We start from the raw sequence: 20,681 nt of genomic DNA on the forward strand, positions 1-20,681 counted from the left end.
AAAGTCTGCCTTTTAGAGAGATTTTGAAGTCGAGACCTTCTTTCTACAATCGGAGATCTTCTTACATTTGGAGTGATACAAACGAGTTCAAGTAATTCAAAGAATTTATAAAGGTAAAGAGTAAAGTCTAAAATTTTGTTAATAAATTCTAAAGATATATGTATAACATATTAAAGACTTTAACGGTTTATTAGTTAATGTATTTCATTTCTAGTTAAAATTTCTAAAGTTTGGAAAATATGTGTTTAAGTAAAAAAATATTCAAGTTTGTTAACTTTAGTTTTGTTGAAAGAGTTATAAAGAGTTTAGAGTTTATTTAATGTCTTTGAATAATTTTTTGTGGAGACAACTTTTATTTTCATTTATAATTTTAATTTGACATTAACTTTTTAGACCATATTCTGAAGTAAATAGTATGGTAAAAAAGTTCAAGTAAAATTCTTTTATAAACTTTTAGGTGATTGGTATAGTGCTTGAGCCACCTTTTCCTGTCAGTTTTAGGGCAAATTGAAAACGCTAATTACTATAAGCTTCGTTTAATTTAATTTGTGCTTGCAATAATATGATACAAACGACAACATTCAAACTCAGCACTCGGCAACACAGACAGCATTGTGTCAAACTCTTCCGCAGCAAGCTGGTGCCAGACTAACGACTAAGCTGCTTGACACTATAGGAATTCCAATCACCATCAATTGAACACTCATCTCAAACAAATTCTAAAACACTCGTGGCCTTTCATAATGAAGCGCGAACTACTGACAGGCATTTGCAGTAAACTGTGAGATTGCTTCGTAAACAAAACAGTTCAGTTCGAGTTAGGAGAACAAAGAGCACCGACAGGATCTGACTACAGGACAATACTGACGCTGTGCACACAGCTGATTGCTGGGAGGGGAGGGGGGCTGCAGTGGTTTTACAATGACGTTAAATACACTGTCTCGCAATAGTAATTGTGTTGAATCCAATGTTAACTGTTGGGAAGCATTACACTTATAAACACATTGTAAGTGGTTTTACAATGACGTTAAATACACTGTCTCGCAATAGTAATTGTGTTGAATCCAATGTTAACTGTTGGGAGGCATTACACTTATAAACACATTGTAAGTGGTTTTACAATGACGTTAAATACACTGTCTCGCAATAGTAATATTGTGTTGAATCCAATGTTAACTGTTGGGAGGCATTACACTTATAAACACATTGCAAGTGGTTTTACAAGGACGTTAAATACACTGTCTCGCAATAGTAATTGTGTTGAATCCAATGTTAACTGTTGGGAGGCATTACACTTATAAACACATTGCAAGTGGTTTTACAAGGACGTTAAATACACTGTCTCGCAATAGTAATTGTGTTGAATCCATTGTTAACTGTTGGGAGGCATTACACTTATAAACACATTGTAAGTGGTTTTACAACGACGTTAAATACACTGTCTCGCAATAGTAATTGTGATGAATCCAATGTTAACTGTTGGGAGGGGAGGGGGGATGCAGTGGTTTTACAACGACGTTAAATACACTGTCTCGCAATAGTAAGTGTGTTGAATCCAATGTTAACTGTTGGGAGGCATTACACTTATAAACACATTGTAAGTGGTTTTACAATGACGTTAAATACATTGTCTCGCAATAGTAATTGTGTTGAATCCAATGTTAACTGTTGGGAGGACATTACACTTAGAAACACATTGTAAGTGGATTTACAATGACGTTAAATACACTGTCTCGCAATAGTAATTGTGTTGAATCCAATGTGAACTGTTGGGAGGCATTACACTTATAAAGTCAATCGATATCTGTGTTAAATACACTGTCTCGCAATAGTAATTGTGTTGAATCCAATGTGAACTGTTGGGAGGCATTACACTTATAAACACATTGTAAGTGGTTTTACAATGTGTTAAATACACTGTCTCGCAATAGTAATTGTGTTGAATCCAATGTGAACTGTTGGGAGGCATTACACTTATAAAGTCAATCGATATCTGTGTTAAATACACTGTCTCGCAATAGTAATTGTGTTGAATCCAATGTTAACTGTTGGGAGGCATTACACTTATAAAGTCAATCGATATCTGTGTTAAATACACTGTCTCGCAATAGTAATTGTGTTGAATCCAATGTTAACTGTTGGGAGGCATTACACTTATAAAGTCAATCGATATCTGTGTTAAACATCAAAACTAAGATACAATTAGATAGGGCGAAGATATAATGATTAAACTTACAAAGTAACATGTAGAAACGTATTTCAATAAGATTACAAGAGAAAAATTGACAGACTGAAAATACATGAGACAGACAGACAGAAATGGAATTTTTCTAATTTTCCTCGAGTAACAGGCTTTACTAACGCTCAGCATATTAAAAACGTACACTCACCCACTACACAAGACTGTTTGTAACACTTCAACCAGATGTTTTTTGTTTCTCACTTTAAGATTTAAAAAATTATAAAAATCAAGGAATAAAAAACTAAAAAGTATACTTTTCATAGAACATAATATACAAGAATAAACAAGTTTTTTTGTTTAAATTTTGCCATGTTTTCATTATAAAGTCATTATATAATGTCCCAAATTTAATTTTTAAATATGTGAGTTAATGAGATATATAAAGTTGATAATGTAAAATGTTTAATGTAACTGTTAAAGACAAAAGTAAAGAAATTGTTAATTTAAAAATCTGTTACAAAACTCATAAAATGAACAACAGACCGAATATAACATTAATAAGTACACACGAGTAGTTTACTTTAATTAAATTTAAATTAATTTGAAGTACTCGTAAATTCAGTAACATACCGTAGTTTCACAGTCAATAATTACAATAAAAATGTCTCTTATGACCAAAACAGCCTTGTAAATGTAAATGTTTAAATTTATTTCTCACCGACTCATTTTATCTCAAGGGACCTGGACTCCAGATTTTAGGAGTCATGTCTGTGAGAGGGACAGTTTTCTGACGCTGCATTAATTCGTGTTAGTGTTAAGCTCATCGTACTGATTAAATAATCCCTCCCCGATAACTAATTAATATGTTATAGCAGTACCACATACATATTTAAACTAAGGCAAGAAGGGAAAAGCTACATTTTAAGGGATGGATATGGAAGCGTTAATTAAACAAATAACACTTACGATGTTAGGGTGACTCAGTTTCACCAGCATGTTGACATGGGAAGGTACCAGACCTGTCTGAAGGTGCGCCTGAAACAACATAGCCTGAGCGTTAGACCACATATATACAAGTAAACAAGTAACACTTGCAATGTTAGGGTGACTCAGTTCCACCAGCATGTTAACATGGGAAGGTACCAGACCTGTCTGAAGGTGCGCCTGAAACAACATAGCAACAACATATATGTTACACTACATCTGTACAAGGTAGGAGTATGACACACCATGTGTCACAGTTGCATGCAAAATTTATATTATAGCTCGCATACATAAATGAAATTTCCCACCCCTTTAAGTGACAGGCCTCGCTAACGCTCAGCTCATTTCATGATGTGTCATAAGCACTCCAGGTTTATTATTTAATATGAAAGAAAAATACAAATAAATAATATCTTGTAGTATCTTCTATGAAAATATTTTTTAAGAATGTAATCAGGTTTATATTATGGTTTGAGGCAGCCTACCTATCTATGATGCCCATAATTAGAGGCGTACTAAGGTAAAATGAGGGGGACAGAAAACGTTCCCCAAAATCGTAATAGTGTCCAGAAAAATACATATAATAGCAATAATATTCCAAACAAAACTGCTTACTTCACTGATTGATTTTACTTTGAATTATGCCTATCTAATTTATATAAACATTATTCCAAATTTCCCTGATGTGGTATGCTTTATAACCACATTCATCGGGAGTGATGAATTAGGAATAGGGGTGAGTGGGGGGGAGGCAAAGCCAACTCCAAGCTACGTCACTGACGGTACGATATAAAGAGAAGTCTGCGGTATATCTGGTAATCAGTGGCCCTTGATTGGACACGGTGATCACTGAGTTCACAGTTAATCAACCCAGGCATATTTGAAGGAGTTAATCTACCAACCGGTTTTGGCAGCGCACTACATTAACTTTACACAAAATTTGTGTAAAGTGTAAAATTCTTGAAGGTTATGAAAAACCCGATGATTGAATTAGTGTTATTACATACTGAGAAAATATTAATCGAATTATTTGTTAACGCTAGAAATCCATGTACAAGTTTGAAAAATTTAATTTCCGTCCCACGTAACATAAACTGTGAGTTATGCAATTGAATATCATGCATCGATTTACTTATGAACGATATAAACTAATGCAATATTGTCGGTTGCAAAGTTAGTCTAATTTACAGTCCAGGGTTTACACGAGCATGTTAAAAATTTATATCGATAATTTTGTCAGTTCACATTATAATTAACAGATGCCCGTGTGTGGTTTTCTTGGCTAAAGAAACTAAAAAGTGAATTAATTTTCAACAACAAACAATTATTTTTACTGAAGAATGTATATCTTAAAATATCTGTTGACGCTATGGAGGTTCAAAACATTTGACAGACTTTCATCTCATAAATCTCATGTAACAGTCCACACTGTGACCAAATGTAGGCTTGTTGATTAAATGCGTGTTAAATGAATTAAAAGTCAAATGTATAAATCTATGCCATTTTGTAAGTGAAAAGTGCGACAATTGAATTAACTACCTAGCAACGCTGTGACAGTAATTGCTTAAATTTAGGAGCCTGTACATTGAATAATTGTCACCGCTATCGAGCTATGCAAGTTGAATAATTATTCAGTTAGTAGTGTATCATTGAATTGACCCTCAACACTATCTATGGATCTCAACACTATTCGTGGTTCTGTAAATTGAAGTGGTTGTTAATTCAATTATCTGTTGACGCTTTGGATATAACTTTGCCTAATGAATGATGTCTTGAGTGGGTAAGTGAATTGACAAGGCCTGACGTAAAGTAGTGTAACATTTAACATTCCATACACAATTTTCGTGGAATTAATTCATGGAATAGTATTATTTTGTATTGTACACGACTCACCTTATCTATTGATCCTAAAATTATAGTTTAAGCTAACAAAACGAAATTCTTATTTTGAAATTGATTGTCTTAGATATCAAGAATATATACTATTGTTATTATTGTGTAAATATTAAAATACGTTTGTTGCTATGAGTCTATAATTATAATTTAAATATTTTACAATAGAACTTATTTAAAGAAATCTAACTTAGACAATTTTCTTCTTAAGATTTAATCTCAAACTAATGTTTTTTGTTTGTATAATCACATAAACTATACAATTAATCCATAGCACAGAGACTTAATAATTTTCTTCCCGACCTTTTAGCTTATTTTCCTGCTCTCCTCTAATAAAATAGCCTTGTTTACGTTTTCAAAACTTAAAATTGGATTAACATAATGCACGTTATGAAGGACCGCACGAGTCCCAAGCACAGAAGTAGCACTAACAGCACAGAACAGATCTTGAAGCACGTCAACTCAGACTGACCACAGTTGTATGTGTGCAGCAGTGTTTAGTTTACGCACAAGATCGTATTCATTCGTGGGGAAATATTATCTATTCAATATTTTTGAGCGGTTCATTTGGATTTTATGTTTTTTTTCTGAGAACTACCTTAAACAGAATATTGCTGGACTCATAACACAAACATAAAACTGAATTGGGATGGTATTAAATTTGGTGTAGCAATAAAACTCTTTAAACACGCGGCATTGCGATCACATTTCATCTAATGACTAGACCTCATCAACTTGTATGCGAATTTTGTCTAGCTGCATTTCAATTTCCGCTAAGGGAAGTGCTTGAAATCTGACAACTGTGCACCTGCTGAGGCGATGAGAGCAACTATTCATCTAGATTATACTGACTGCTCGATAAACCAGGTAGAGTTCTTTTGATGACTAGGTGTGACTAATTCGTCGCTGGAGGACGCAGACTTCAGATTCCAGGAGTCAAGTTTGTGACTGACGAATTTCAAATGCTGCACTGGGTGGAAGGTGAAATAGAGTTGAACTCAACATTGTATTGAATCAACCCTTCCCACCATAACTGCATTATGTCTTAATTTATTGATGTAGTTATTCTTCAAACCCCTACTCTAATTTGTAATCCTCCATTACGTCTTAACCCCTTAAAGCTTTTTAATGTGTCTCGTAATTTGTAAAGCGCTAGCTTAAAACTTTTGAATGTAGCCAGGGTACTGGATATGTGACTTTTTCAACAGCGACTCCTTTGTATGGATTTATTTGAGAGCACGGTGAAAATTTAACTGTAACCATGTTAGTACTAAGAGCACATATTATTTATTGTTGCTCTGAAAGATTTCTCTCCGAATCTTATGACGAATGCTCCCCGTTAAACAAGATTCACACATGTATTAATGTCACTCACAATAGAGCTTGACACACATTACACATTCATTAACTATAGAAAGCATATTAGCGACGTAAAACAATCCAGTTTAGACACACGTAGCCTTGTCTGTACCAACTCCCGTCAAACACAGCGTAGCTCTTTATATCCCAATCACGCTTTATAACTACGTCGTGTGCAGCTTCCCTACAGTTTTAGTAGCTGTATATTCGGTTATCTTGGCCAGATGCTCGTTCCCTATAAATTTGAAAAGCTTTTGTTGTCTGTACCAGTGTCACGCCTTCTATCTCCTTAACATAGTCCACATGCTATCGTAATATTAATCTCATGAATAAGTTACAAGTTCACTGGTAGTTTTATTGTCTGAGAATTATGAGAATTATGAAATCCTTTCACTTGCGAGGCTGTAAACATGCGATATCGGTCTGTCTGTCCGCACACCATCATCAAAACAGACATATAGACTTGAAATGTTCTATGAAGCTTCTTTATAAATTGGCAACACTGAGTTCGATGATGGTGTATGTTACTCCGGGGAATTTGTTTGAATGTTAACATATGTTTTTACTTATGGATAAGTATGGCAGCAGCGAGAAAATAGTAGAATATACAGGGTGTTTACTAAAGGTGTTCCAATATTGTGGTATTTTGTTCTAGATGTAAAAATGAGCAAACAACTTCATATTATGGAGGTATGTCCTAAAACATTTTAGTTTTCAATCATACAATGAAACAACCACTGCTAGGTTTAGAATACAGTTTTCAACATTTTAATATTCTTGTAAAGTTTTCATACAGGTTATTGATTTTGCGGAATTTAACATCAAAATTTATGATTGGCTGCCATTTTGAAACGGGTAAAGATAATTTTTTCATATTCTTTTCTCAAATAGGCATACAAAAGGTCAACACAACTGCAAAGAGTTTCATAACTTTATCTTTACTGATATAAAAGATATAACTTTTTTGATAAAAATCACATACAGACAGATAGACGGAAAAGTAAACAAAGAAGCGGAGTTGAACTATATAAGATTGTTACATGAGCTATATTAACTAATGTAGATTATTTTATACAGTTAAATAAAAAAAATAAAGTGTACAGTCAATATTAAAAGTTGATGACAAGATTAGATATCATCACACACTTGCGTTGTAGTACCTATCCTAGATAATCGGAACTTTTATTATTCAAACAATGCTGTGAAATTTAACTCAATTACCAACCATTTAAATCTATGATTTGTGTATGTATCGAATATATCGATAAAGATCAACTGCAGATTTTCATTCTTGCATGAAACTTCTAAATGGATAAGAAAAGTATATAATTTGTCAAAACAATAGGCTGAGAGTTAATCAACAGGAGTTAATATTATGATCCTCTTGGTGATTTTGGAAAATGAAGAGTCTCTCACACGAACTTCCTATACATCTTAACAGACTGCTTGTGACGGAATTCATTGCATTTCCTGCTAAAGCAGCTATGAGCTTTAGCATTTTTCGCAATTCGAAGTGTACAGTTAATTTTTAGTTTAGGATTAACCCTATTGAGATTATCTTTGTGATTTAGTCTACCATTCAGCTCCCAAATTTGTTTTGACTTTACGAAACTGTTGCATTTTGTATATACAAAGAGCTTATCTAATGAAATTTATTCCAATATATAAGGAAATCATTGACTGACTAGACTGTCCATTAAATTATTGCTGATGTTGTGAATTTTACTATACGAATAGATAAAACTTTATTAGAATACATTAAAAATCTATTAATTAAGGCAAAAGCTTAATAATTGCCAAAATTACTACTACTTGTTCTTAAGGATTAAATTTCTGTTATTTAAATAAACCACTGACACCAGTGGCGTACGTAGAAAATTATTTCTGAGAGAGCTGACGCAATTGATGATTTAGGAGTTCCCAACTATCCTTCAGAAAAAGGGACTCGGAACTCTCTCTCGAAAAATTGTTGATCTTAAATACCTCATAAATAAGTTATAGTTTAAAAAAAAAGTAAGGGATGCAATTTAATGTTTAGCTTTCAAAGATTTGGGGACTATAGCTCCCTGAACCCTCTGCTTGTATTCGCCTATGACTGACGCTATAAATGTACTTTTCCTAATTAATCGTTATTGAAGGAAACAAGATTTTTCCGGACATTTGCCATCGTTCAGTGCAACAAGAAAACAGTAACACAGTTCTTTACCTGAAGAAGAGATCAGATTGCAGATCTCGAAACGTAGTGTTACTGTTTTCTTGTTTCACTGAACGATGACAAATGTCCGGAAAAATCTTGTTTCCTTCACAATCCTTCCATCGTCAAAAATAACCTTCAAACAAATAATCGTTATTACTTGCATAAATTAATCAAAAGCCCACACTATAACCCTACATGACATTTTTGACATAAAGCATGTCAAATGAATTAATACTCAATTAGATCTTTTAACGACGATTACATTGTTCTATGTATGTGATTTTGGGTGACAAAAGAGAGTGCAGATTTAAATACTTGTCGACATTTTGAACTTATGTGATTTTTTGCAGAATACATGGCCTGTCAATAGATTAACTGATAAATTCTTGGATTGAAGGACACGTTAACTACATTAACTATCCATAGTATGAAGTACCAGTGTATGTACATGTTTCGAATGTAGAAACTGCTTATTAAGTGTTTCACGAAACTGTGAGCCCAACTAGTTTAGTGAATTGTAAGCTCTATTAATCGGATTATAGCACACATTATCAACGTTAAGTTGTCACTTATTGGACAAGTCCGGTGTAAATTATTGTTATTTTGCCCTCTTAGAAAAGAAGCTTAGAAATTAAACCTAGTTCTGCTAGGACCTTTGTGCTGATTCTAGAGCGACAGAATATTGTGGATGGGTGAGGTCGAGAGTAGGGGCCGCCTCCTGTCAACATCCATGACGAAGAATTCAAAGGACATTAATCTCAGTCATGTCTCCTTGGAAGAAGGGGACGCCAGCTCATGTCTCTCGAGTCAGAGCAGGAAGGGTTGTCACGCCCTTATGTCTAGCAAGAACCTTTGCCACCCCTCCTCACGGGTTAGCAATATTGTCGGCCTCGCTTAGTGGAGAAGGGCGTGAGTATTGGTAGAGCGCCAGGACAACCAAGTTCTTGCGCAGTGACAGAGGACTACTAAGATTGACGGATACCCAGATGGTTACGGTTTGCTCGGTAATAAGGGCGCCACCTTGTTGATGGGATGTGATAGTCGCAGGTCTCCAACAAGGAACAGTTTCCTGCCCTCAGGTATGCTCAATCGAGACCACTACCATGCACGCAAGAACTATTAGGTTTACGACACTAAGCCTTAGGTACTTAAATTAGCCACAGATTTCGGTTGATTATTTTCTAATAGTAAGTTGCAAGGTCTTTAATTAAATATCAGGCAATTAGAAATTAAAACCAATATTTCACATATTTCATTCTGTATTGCCTATTTCTCTGACAGTGCTAAGGTCTTAAACTAAATAAACAAATATTTATTTAACTTAACTTAAACTTAACTCGTTGGCCAATTGAAATAAAAATACGAAATATTATTACGGTAGGAGCGCTCCGATTACTAATACAAAATTACAGTGGCCAAAATCATGATGACCATATTCCTAAACTACAAAATTACAAAACAATAATTCACATGAATACATAATGGCTAGAAATTTAATTAAAGTTGAGTCCCATTTGTCAAAGTTCGAAACTGGATCCAGCCTGATGCAGTTATTCAGGCCTAGTCCGATAGGTAGAGGCTCCACAATGACATTGACGGAGTTAGTCCGACCTCCCAGGGGAGCACGATGGAATAAGTAGTGTAAAGTCTACTCACCAACTGGGCGGACACACACACGAGCCGTCGATTGTATCGTCCGTGCAATCCAATATTGAAACTTTAATTTCATAAAGTCAGTTTTATTCATTTTCTGCCGCTCATTGAAATCAGTAAACACTACTTATCATCAATCATGAAAACAATGTCAAACTTAACTTAAAAGAAACCAGCTGACTAAAACAGCAACATCTGTCACTATTGTTGGTGTGTCTAACATACTCGTATTTAGCTTACAGCGGCCAGTAAAATGTAAAGAAACGTTTAATGTATAAACATAAGTACATTAAAAAAGCGCAGAATCTGCCAATTACAATGATATACAATATTGGTCTTAAACACAAAGCATAATTATTCTGACACAGAAAAATTAATTACGTTTGCTCTTACTTAAACTAATTAATTACAATAATAATTATAGTAAAGTGTATTGAGGTATTAACATAATGCATTAATGTATGCACTTTCACGGCAATGGTAGGTATAAATTTCATGACAACTGCCTTTACATTATTCTGAGTAAAACTAAATAATATACAAACATTAGGACATAAAGTTTCCGATTCAATTATTTATAGAACAGTTAACAAGTTTAGTAATGAAATTTATGAGAGACGATGCACTTGTTACGAGATAATATCTCGGCCTAATCATGTACAATTTACAGAAACAATTTGTGGTTACAGTATTTGAAACTATGAACACGTATTTACAACTATTTATCTCCGTGAACTATTAAAAGACTAGATTAGTATTAATTTATTACAGATAACGTATTAATTTCCTACGTTTATCGACAGGACTTGACAATCTTACTACGAGGCCCAAGGCTTAGTTTACCGTAGATATTTAATTCTGTAAAGACAAAATTATTATACTGAAATTTTACTAACTGACATACGCAAGCGACAAAATATCAATGGCATGGTAATGGCTCACCTTAGCCTAACTCCTTTATTTGAACAGCTGATTGGCGTCTAATCAGTGACCGTTCTGTTATTGCAGCAACAATGAATGCGCGCTTCTTCATTTGGATGTAAAATTTCGTTATGTAGAGTGATCAGTTCTACATAACAATTGCTCAGGTAAAACAGAAAAGTACACGTCACACCTTTGACTCTTAGGGAACTCCAACAGTCATCTGCCGTAGTAAAACTAGACCTATCGATCTCTACACCCCAGAATCTCTACATGTTCAGTTCTTTAAGCGACACATGTGATTTTTCTGTGCCCAGTGTGGGTTCAACCATAAGTAAACCGTCGTGGATGAAAAGTAGTGTTGGTAGTTGGCAACTATGCGAATTCATCAATGGATTAAACACGTAATGGTTGAGTTATCCTAAATTTTAAATCTCTGATTTTTTTGAAGCCCTGGAGCAGAAATTCGTATCACATAACCTCAAGCTAAACTCAGATTATGCATAAATAGCGCGAAAAATCCCATACCCGAACCGAAATTCGAACCCGGATTCCTGTGTTGGCAAGTCGAGATGCTAACCAATCCTCTATCAGGGACAGTGTAGGGCTAAGGTAAAGAACTGTTTAATTGTACCCTCAAATATTAATAATTAATAGTTTCTAGGAATCTTTTGTTTGCATCTGTCCACTTGTACAGATAACTCGTATATATGAGTAATTGAGTATAAATCTCCACACACAAATAAAGTGTTTTGTTGCAAGATGTGTAGTAAAGGTTTAATCAAATGTCAGGATACTCGAGTCTGTACGGCCGGGTTTCTGCGATGATGCACAGTAATGGCCACACGATACTGCCTCGTCCCGACACCAACAAACCGCTAACAAGGTTAGTGACTATTGGCTCCATCACCGGCGTCAGTACGTTATAACAGAGATTATATTGAACACTTTCCATGTCAGATACCAGCAAACCACGAACAAGGTTAGTAACTATTGACTCTATAACCGGCGTCATTACGTATAACAGAGGTTATATTGAACAGTTTACAAGTCCGATACCAGGAAATCACTAACAAGTTTAGTAACTATTGGCTCCATAACTGTCGTAATTACATTGCAACAGATGTTATATTGAACACTTTAAAAAACGAATAGCATGAACTTTTGAACAATAATTTGTAGGTTATAACATAATAAAATTTCTGGTTTTAAACATGATATCAAAATAAAATTACAAACCTGCAATTGTTACAACCCTTTAATTCGATATTCACTGGAATGTTTTTCTCAGTGTTGTCACCCGTAGGGAAAACTATCAATTATCAAAAACAATTCTTGTATGCAGAATTTATAATCTTCATATAATATCTTTCTCTATATATCTTACCACAGACTTTTATAGATTAAATTTGGCTCCATGTTAGTTTTTAAGCAATAAAAGTTTACATACAAAGCCACTGTAAAACAGTGTAGAATGTATTGGGATAGTAAGGCTTCATGTATTAATATGTCACGTGTCATGTTTGAATCTCTCATTTTTTTCTCGTGCCATAATGATTACCTATGAGACTAAAGTAAAATATTAACAAACGCTCAGCCAAATCCCATGGAGTGACATTCACTATCATCCATAAATGATTCTCATAAAGAAATCAAGCTTCAGCTTGCACAATTGTCAATAAATAAGTTCGTTTTTAAGATATCGCGCGGAAGTCAGACAGAGAGAAATAAACTCTTCCAGCCTTAAAAGTAACAGGTTTCGCTAACAAAGGCACATCCATACCTGACTGCGAGATTATAGAGGGTCTAGGTTGAAACGTCTAATAAGGAAAAGTCAACTTCAAGGGTACAAATACACATTTTTTATTTCTGTTTGTCTATAACTTTATGAATCAAAAAATGTAATTAGGTGTTCGAGGACGACGGAATAGAATCAAATATTTGAATTTTTTCGTGGATATTCCCGAAAAACGTAATGAGATCCGCGTCGATCCAATACACGAGGAAACATATCTAGATCGATACTCGAGTCACGAACAACCTATCCCATTAATATTAGTCATTAACGATTAGTAACATCCTTAGCAGAAGGAGGGGGGGTGAACTACCTATGAGGGGTTGTGAGGAAGGGTATGGTGGAGGGGATGAAGTTTTATCAATAATCCGTCAAGAACAGCGTGCTCGTGATAATGTGCTTTGTGCGTTAGTGAAAAAGTGAAGAGGACGCAATACTCATCCATTTATGACCAAGATTTCATCATAAAACTGTATTGTTGAATGATTTATGGTTTAATATGGTTTTATAATAATAAAATAAATAATCTTTATCTATTCAATGCGCGATTGACAAGTGTTACGGTTAAACACTAAGTACATCAAAGTGAAACCGACCTCTTTACTGTAAGTAGTGAAGAGGATTTGAAATATTTTATGGCACTGCAAGATCAAAGGGAGAAATAGTCAGAAACGAATCTTACTCTAGTTGTATATTTTATCTTTACTTAAAAGCTGGGACACGATATTCACGGTGTCCTCTCTCGTGTAGCGACACATAATCCCCGTTATCTCTGAAAGTTAACATTTTCTCGAGCAATTGAAGATATTTATTGTTTATCTTCAAATGGTTTGGGAAACATTTCAGTTAGATATTGTGAAACAAAAACATTTTCTTACTAAAGTAAATTTTTTGTGTAATTTATGATGAAACACTATAATATATTAAGCAGTCGTGAAAGAAACATGTTGTTGGTTTCATTAAACTTTTCGCTTAGCTCGCTGGATGTCTGTCTTGAGGCCCTCAATCAGACTTTAGCCTAATGTGGAAGTGAAGTAGTAATAATAATAGTACAGGTTTTATTGCAGTAAGAGATCTACATTGAATAGCAACCATCCTATACACCAATATATACATGAATCTAAAACTTTCCTAACGGTGAAGCTAACAAGTTATTTACGTTGACTTACGGTGAAGCTAACGAGTGGTTTACGTTGTTGTAACGGTGAAGCTAACGAGTGGTTTACGTTGACCTAACTGTGAAGCTAACGAGTGGATTACGTTGACCTAACGGTGAAGCTAACGAGTGGTTTACGTTGACCTAACGGTGAAGATAAGGATTGGTTTACGTTGACCTATTACGCATATTACCTATTATTTTTATTACGATTTATAAAATACCACAATGTTAAGTTAACAACAAGGTTCGTTAGAATAAGATATTGAATTTAACAGGAAGATAGCAAGATTAGACTAAACGATAATTTATTAAGGGAGAAGAGTTGCTATGGGAGTAATTTTCACAAAGGGGTTTAATTTGATAAAATGGGTTGCTCCTTCAGTCTGACCAGAATGTTGATTCCCTTGGAGAAGAACACTAGTGGTTATTGTTTTATTAATTGCATTCATTACAAGTAAATTTCTTCTGTCATTACTTTTTAAACTTAATGTTTAATTATGTTGGTTGCCCATTGGCTTAGAGTTACCGAAGTCTGTAACCCGAGGGGATGAATAATTTATTTATATTTGTATGTTTGCTCATCCTCACTAAATATAGAAAACTAACTAACCTATAGACTTTTGCATGAAGCTTCATTCCTATAGGCATCAGCGCACTAATGTGTTGTACTAACCTTCCTAGCTCTCCGGAACCTTTGAAATTGGAACACTTCTATGAAACCTATATTAATGAACAAAAAGGTAAATGTGCCACATTTATTTTATAAAAATAGTGAATATAATATTTTAAAGCCCTGTAACAGTACAATCCAGTGTGTGTGTGTGTGTGTGTGTGTGTGTGTGTGTGTGTGTGTGTGGTGTGTGTGTGTGTGTGTGTGTATGTGCAATTGATTGTAACAGCGCATCGGCCAAATATACTCGGAGCACGTCCCTACTTCTCGTTATTGTGTGGAAAATTCGCTTTCTCAAAACCGCTTTTCCCCTAAGGCACTGAATGGAATTTAATCAAACTCGGTAAACATATGAAGTTTATAATGTGCTTTATTAAATTCAGTTCTGCTCAAATATGATAACGTTTCAATTACTTTCGTTGATATCCAAGAATTTTAAAACGCTGGATACTATGTTGTTAATAACTGACGCATAAACCTTTTTAATACAACGAACTGTTTAAATGAGATATAAATTAATAAATTACATTCTACAATTCAGTCAAGGTATGCTCTCTCCATCAGAAAAATAATCCCTAGAGGCAACACGGCTGGTTTATAGCCGTCTTGATAAATAATGTATGGTGCAATAAAAACTTACTTTTTTCCGTACATCTGGAAAACCTTATAAATCTTAAGGAGTTGTGAACCAAAGATTTGACTTGGCCCACGGGTCCAGTACGTTATGGAGAGTAAGGATTAGAGTAGGTCGGGCTTGCACAGTGTCACAGATTGTTTTGTAAGCATTGACCAATCTTTCTACTTCAACTGGACTAGAAGTGCTGCTCGTTCTATCTTTTGGAGTGACAATGGCTGAGATAATTACTACCTCAAAGTCCTCTAATGGTTCTGTTCCATTAGATTTCGGCAAGAGCAGGTCCCTATCGTACTATCAGTCAAATATCTTCCAAGACATGCAAAATTTTAAAAAGAATCTCTTACTGAACACAGAAAAAAGAAAATATTACAAATAAAAAATAAGTTAACTTTATGGTTGGAGAGAGAGCATGAGTGTCTTTACGTAGACCTAAAAGACCTTTGCGCCTCCCTTACTTAAGTTTTAGTTCCTCAGAATGTGAGTCTTTTAAAGAAACCTACGATATTTGAGAGCTGACGTCCTTTTGGGTTGAACTCCTATGAAAAATTTCTGGTTTTGCGAGTGGTAGGACAGTTTATCAATTTGTGTTACGCTGATTCTTCTGCCTCACGGCAGGGTGTGCATTCATCAGTCTGGGGTTTTCCATCAGAAAAATAATCATTAAAAGAAACAATACGACAGGATTGTATCTAGACAACCAAAAATTCAAATTTACTTCTTAATACCTTTTGTTCTGTCATCTTTGTCTGGAATTGTAAAGTTATGAGGATTATAAATCCATCTTAGTATATATGATATCTAATAATGTTGAAGCCTTTTAAAACTTAAAAGAAACGTGAGTGGGTTTGAATAAAGAATACCTGATGTTTCTTATTCTGTTGCAACATACGATATTAAAGTTTCTGACCATAATACAAAACCGTTACTCAGACACACTTAGAGGCAACTTAAAATCTCTGTGTTGCACTGCAGGAGCATCGAGCCGACTGTAACAAATAAGCTACTTTGTGCCAATTGAATGGATCCATCAGAGGATTCTATCAGGGACTCATGAAAGGGCTCATTCCCTTGCCTTTCATGAGGCCACTTTCATGTGGCGTCCTCATTATTTAGACGTTTGAAGGCGGACAACGTAACCACAGTCCTTTTTAAATTAAGACTCGACCTCTTTGTCAGTCTAGTCAAATGAAATAATCTTTATCAATATAATATTTCATCCCTGAATTAGGAACCCTTTAAATAGCATGCTTCCATTAACATTCATTATCCTGTGTATGATGGCAGTTGTGTGAAGCACTCATTATACTGACAAGTAAGTAGTTAACGTGAATATTTATTATTGATAAGTTGCACACCACAGTAGTAATAGAATATGAGTACATCTTCTCTAATAGCATGTTTCCTTTACATCCATTATCCTGTGTGTGATTACAGTTGTGTGGAGCACTCATTATACTGACAAGTAAGTAGTTAACGTGAATATTTATTATTGATAAGTTGCACTTTACAGTAGTAATAGAATATGAGTACATCTTCTCTAATAGCATGTTTCCTTTACATCCATTATCCTGTGTGTGATGACAGTTGTGTGAAGCACTCATTATACTGACAAGTAAGTAGTTAACGTGAATATTTATTATTGATAAGTTGCACACCACAGTAGTAATAGAATATGAGTACATCTTCTCTAATAGCATGTTTCCTTTACATCCATTATCCTGTGTGTGATGACAGTTGTGTGAAGCACTCATTATACTGACAAGTAAGTAGTTAACGTGAATATTTATTATTGATAAGTTGCACACCACAGTAGTAATAGAATATGAGTACATCTTCTCTAATAGCATGTTTCCTTTACATCCATTATCCTGTGTGTGATGACAGTTGTGTGAAGCACTCATTATACTGACAAGTAAGTAGTTAACGTGAATATTTATTATTGATAAGTTGCACACCACAGTAGTAATAGAATATGAGTACATCTTCTCTAATAGCATGTTTCCTTTACATCCATTATCCTGTGTGTGATGACAGTTGTGTGAAGCACTCATTATACTGACAAGTAAGTAGTTAACGTGAATATTTATTATTGATAAGTTGCACACCACAGTAGTAATAGAATATGAGTACATCTTCTCTAATAGCATGTTTCCTTTACATCCATTATCTTGTGTGTGATGACAGTTGTGTGAAGTACTCATTATACTGACAAGTAAGTAGTTAACGTCAATATTTATTATTGATAAGTTGCACACCACAGTAGTAATAGAATATGAGTACATCTTCTCTAATAGCACAACACACTGGTTAATGAAGAGTAAATGTTTGTATATATAACACTAAATGTGTACCCAGATTTCCGATGATGTTGAGTTTTTATAAAATATACCGTTGGGGTGAATCCTGAGACCAGATTATTATTATATTATGCTATATATATATATATATATATATATCCACCAACAACTAAATCAAACATTTATAGACGATTTCTTGAGCACGTGTCTTACTAGTGTTAATATTATTCTTAAATTTTTTAACTAAAGAACTTTATTTATATTTAACCGCCAATAAAATCTCGAAAAGATAAACTGAAAATATGCTGAGTTCTCTGAAAGTTATCAGTTACAATCTTGCTTTCATATTACCGACAACATCCAGATTGATTTCGTTAATGATAGTGTAGACTTTACTTTTGAAAAATATTTAAGTTTTTAAAACATCTTCTCAATAAATGGTGGCAAACATGGCTCTCAGAGTGGTTAGCCTACGTCCAGCACTTTAGAACCTATCCAATATCAGTGGTCCTATAGAAGGTTACATTGATATTCTGTGAATGTGTTTTTTGGCATTTCTCGTTCCATTATCTATTGTACCACAAGATGTTACATATATATGAAGTTGAACACTGTATGGTAGTGCGGTTATGTACCAGTCTATGAGAAGATATTGCATCCAATGCTAAATTCTGTACCACAAGATGTTACATTTATATGAAGTTGAACACTGTATGGTAGTGCGGTTATGTACCAGTCTATGAGAAGATATTGCATCCAATGCTAAGTACTGTACCACAAGATGTTACATTTATATGAAGTTGAACACTGTATGGTAGTGCGGTTATGTACCAGTCTATGAGAAGATATTGCATCCAATGCTAAATTCTGTACCACAAGATGTTACATTTATATGAAGTTGAACACTGTATGGTAGTGCGGTTATGTACCAGTCTATGAGAAGATATTGCATCCAATGCTAAATTCTGTACCACAAGATGTTACATTTATATGAAGTTGAACACTGTATGGTAGTGCGGTTATGTACCAGTCTATGAGAAGATATTGCATCCAATGCTAAATTCTGTACCACAAGATGTTACATTTATATGAAGTTGAACACTGTATGGTAGTGCGGTTATGTACCAGTCTATGAGAAGATATTGCATCCAATGCTAAATTCTGTACCACAAGATGTTACATTTATATGAAGTTGAACACTGTATGGTAGTGCGGTTATGTACCAGTCTATGAGAAGATATTGCATCCAATGCTAAATTCTGTACCACAAGATGTTACATTTATATGAAGTTGAACACTGTATGGTAGTGCGGTTATGTACCAGTCTATGAGAAGATATTGCATCCAATGCTAAATTCTGTACCACAAGATGTTACATTTATATGAAGTTGAACACTGTATGGTAGTGCGGTTATGTACCAGTCTATGAGAAGATATTGCATCCAATGCTAAATTCTGTACCACAAGATGTTACATTTATATGAAGTTGAACACTGTATGGTAGTGCGGTTATGTACCAGTCTATGAGAAGATATTGCATCCAATGCTAAATTCTGTACCACAAGATGTTACATTTATATGAAGTTGAACACTGTATGGTAGTGCGGTTATGTACCAGTCTATGAGAAGATATTGCATCCAATGCTAAATTCTGTACCACAAGATGTTACATTTATATGAAGTTGAACACTGTATGGTAGTGCGGTTATGTACCAGTCTATGAGAAGATATTGCATCCAATGCTAAATTCTGTACCACAAGATGTTACATTTATATGAAGTTGAACACTGTATGGTAGTGCGGTTATGTACCAGTCTATGAGAAGATATTGCATCCAATGCTAAATTCTGTACCACAAGATGTTACATTTATATGAAGTTGAACACTGTATGGTAGTGCGGTTATGTACCAGTCTATGAGAAGATATTGCATCCAATGCTAAATTCTGTACCACAAGATGTTACATTTATATGAAGTTGAACACTGTATGGTAGTGCGGTTATGTACCAGTCTATGAGAAGATATTGCATCCAATGCTAAATTCTGTACCACAAGATGTTACATTTATATGAAGTTGAACACTGTATGGTAGTGCGGTTATGTACCAGTCTATGAGAAGATATTGCATCCAATGCTAAATTCTGTACCACAAGATGTTACATTTATATGAAGTTGAACACTGTATGGTAGTGCGGTTATGTACCAGTCTATGAGAAGATATTGCATCCAATGCTAAATTCTGTACCACAAGATGTTACATTTATATGAAGTTGAACACTGTATGGTAGTGCGGTTATGTACCAGTCTATGAGAAGATATTGCATCCAATGCTAAATTCTGTACCACAAGATGTTACATTTATATGAAGTTGAACACTGTATGGTAGTGCGGTTATGTACCAGTCTATGAGAAGATATTGCATCCAATGCTAAATTCTGTACCACAAGATGTTACATTTATATGAAGTTGAACACTGTATGGTAGTGCGGTTATGTACCAGTCTATGAGAAGATATTGCATCCAATGCTAAATTCTGTACCACAAGATGTTACATTTATATGAAGTTGAACACTGTATGGTAGTGCGGTTATGTACCAGTCTATGAGAAGATATTGCATCCAATGCTAAATTCTGTACCACAAGATGTTACATTTATATGAAGTTGAACACTGTATGGTAGTGCGGTTATGTACCAGTCTATGAGAAGATATTGCATCCAATGCTAAATTCTGTACCACAAGATGTTACATTTATATGAAGTTGAACACTGTATGGTAGTGCGGGTGCGGTTATGTACCAGTCTATGAGAAGATATTGCATCCAATGCTAAATTCTGTACCACAAGATGTTACATTTATATGAAGTTGAACACTGTATGGTAGTGCGGTTATGTACCAGTCTATGAGAAGATATTGCATCCAATGCTAAATTCTG

At 34.6% G+C, this 20,681-nt stretch overlaps 1 protein-coding gene across 1 annotated transcript in view; it reads right to left on the bottom strand.

Moving 5' to 3' along the window:
• LOC124366635 (calcium/calmodulin-dependent protein kinase type IV-like) overlaps positions 1 to 20,681 on the bottom strand; it is a 162,171-nt gene that overhangs the window by 24,141 nt on the left and 117,349 nt on the right. Inside the window, exon 4 of the mRNA XM_046823233.1 lies at positions 3,149 to 3,217. Coding sequence (XP_046679189.1) covers positions 3,149 to 3,217 — 69 coding nt within the window. The remainder of the gene's footprint in view (positions 1 to 3,148; positions 3,218 to 20,681) is intronic.

This window comes from Homalodisca vitripennis, chromosome 7, assembly GCF_021130785.1.
Source record: "Homalodisca vitripennis isolate AUS2020 chromosome 7, UT_GWSS_2.1, whole genome shotgun sequence".
NCBI classification, from domain to species: Eukaryota; Metazoa; Arthropoda; class Insecta; order Hemiptera; family Cicadellidae; genus Homalodisca; species Homalodisca vitripennis.